This window comes from Papilio polytes, unplaced genomic scaffold (genome assembly GCF_000836215.1).
Source record: "Papilio polytes unplaced genomic scaffold, Ppol_1.0 DF823824.1, whole genome shotgun sequence".
NCBI classification, from domain to species: domain Eukaryota; kingdom Metazoa; phylum Arthropoda; class Insecta; order Lepidoptera; family Papilionidae; genus Papilio; species Papilio polytes.
Window position 1 is genome coordinate 269,409 of NW_013525380.1, and position 1,470 is coordinate 270,878.

Sequence of the window (1,470 nt, forward strand, 5' to 3'; positions counted from 1 at the left end):
TGTATTTTGTTTTGTTTTTAGTGCATTTTGTTTTGTTTTTAGTGTATTTTGTTTGGAAGTCGGTTTTGTTTTTTATTAAAAAGTTTATTTTGTTTTTAGTGTATTTTGTTTGGAAGTCGGTTTTGTTTTTTTATTAAAAAGTTTATTTTGGTAAAATCTGTTATTAGTATTCTAGAGGGTCATAGACCACTGAGGGTCACACTATAGGCGTCGCCAGAAAGAGTCCCTTCCTTGATTATAAAATTGTACAAAAAAACATAAACCCCATAGATAACTCAAAACCATCAGTTTTCCATACTCAGATAAAAAGGAAAGATTTGTATTTATGTATGTATTGAAATAACTTAAAAACTACTGGACCGATTTAAAAAAATTCACCATTAAAAAGCCATAATATCGCTGAGAACATAGGTTATATTTTTTCAATTTAAAATTTCGTTCATTACAAAACTACCATACGCATTATCTTTGGAGTTAAAAAAAGACTAGCTCCCCTAGATCTAGGCTGACGAAGCCCTTTAGTTCGAGATTTAGGTCATGAGTCATGTCAAAACACACATTTACATATAAATATTATTAGATATATATGTATATATAAAAAAAAAACAAAAAAAAAGTAAAAAAAAGTATAAAAATAGAAAAAAAAAACTACAAAGATAAGGTTGCTGCAAAAAACATAGCAGCAGGAAATAAAGAAGGAAAATAAAAAAAAAATATCATATGCCATGATAAACCATTGTAACCAATTCACCTATCATTCAGTGCGTTTCCTGCAGTTGGGGCATGTCTGCTGCTCCTGGAGCCAGGGCAGGATGCAGGCCTGGTGGAAGTTGTGCGAGCAGGGGAGGGTCATCACCTCCTGACTGCGCTGGATCACCTCGAAGCATATCGAACACTCCTCTGTCACCCAGTTACGTTCGCGACTGGAAAAAACAAAAAAAATTACAAAACTCAAAAAAAATCTATGACATTTAAGAGAACACAAATCTACTGACATCAATGTCAAAATCCTTTAAACATGCCAACCCAACCGAACTTTCGCATTTATGATATTAGTTTGAAATCATGCGAGAAAAAAAAAAGGTTAGCATGGTATGGGCATGTTATGAGGGATGAATCGTTTGTAACAAGGACATTAGAGTGTGGTACACCGGTACAGGTAGACATAGAAAGAGACAATGGTAGTGCCCGCTTTAACATTTTAGCACAGCAGGGCCGGGCCCAGTAATACCACGACTACACAGAAGACAGGCGTGAAATGGAAGCAATTCCGTGTTTCGTCTGATGAGTGTAGTGCCGGAGGCCTAATTTAAGTCCCTTTCTCTTTACCACCCTTTTCTTATAAAGAGAGGATGGAAAGGGGAAGTTGATTTGACGGTGGAAAAGATGCATAGGAGAAAATATCCTTTTTATGTGCGTCTCCTCCTCCGTCGGATAAGGGTAGGCAACGCATCTGCAATTGCGGATGTC

At 36.1% G+C, this 1,470-nt stretch overlaps 1 protein-coding gene across 2 annotated transcripts in view; it reads right to left on the reverse strand.

Annotated features, from left to right (window-relative positions):
* LOC106103313 (E3 ubiquitin-protein ligase RNF181-like) overlaps positions 1 to 1,470 on the reverse strand; it is a 6,281-nt gene that overhangs the window by 1,262 nt on the left and 3,549 nt on the right. For both annotated transcript variants that reach the window (XM_013283048.1, XM_013283049.1), the window contains one exon: positions 752 to 923. In XM_013283048.1, the coding sequence (XP_013138502.1) occupies positions 755 to 923 (169 nt within the window). In that variant the 3' untranslated portion in view covers positions 752 to 754. The remainder of the gene's footprint in view (positions 1 to 751; positions 924 to 1,470) is intronic.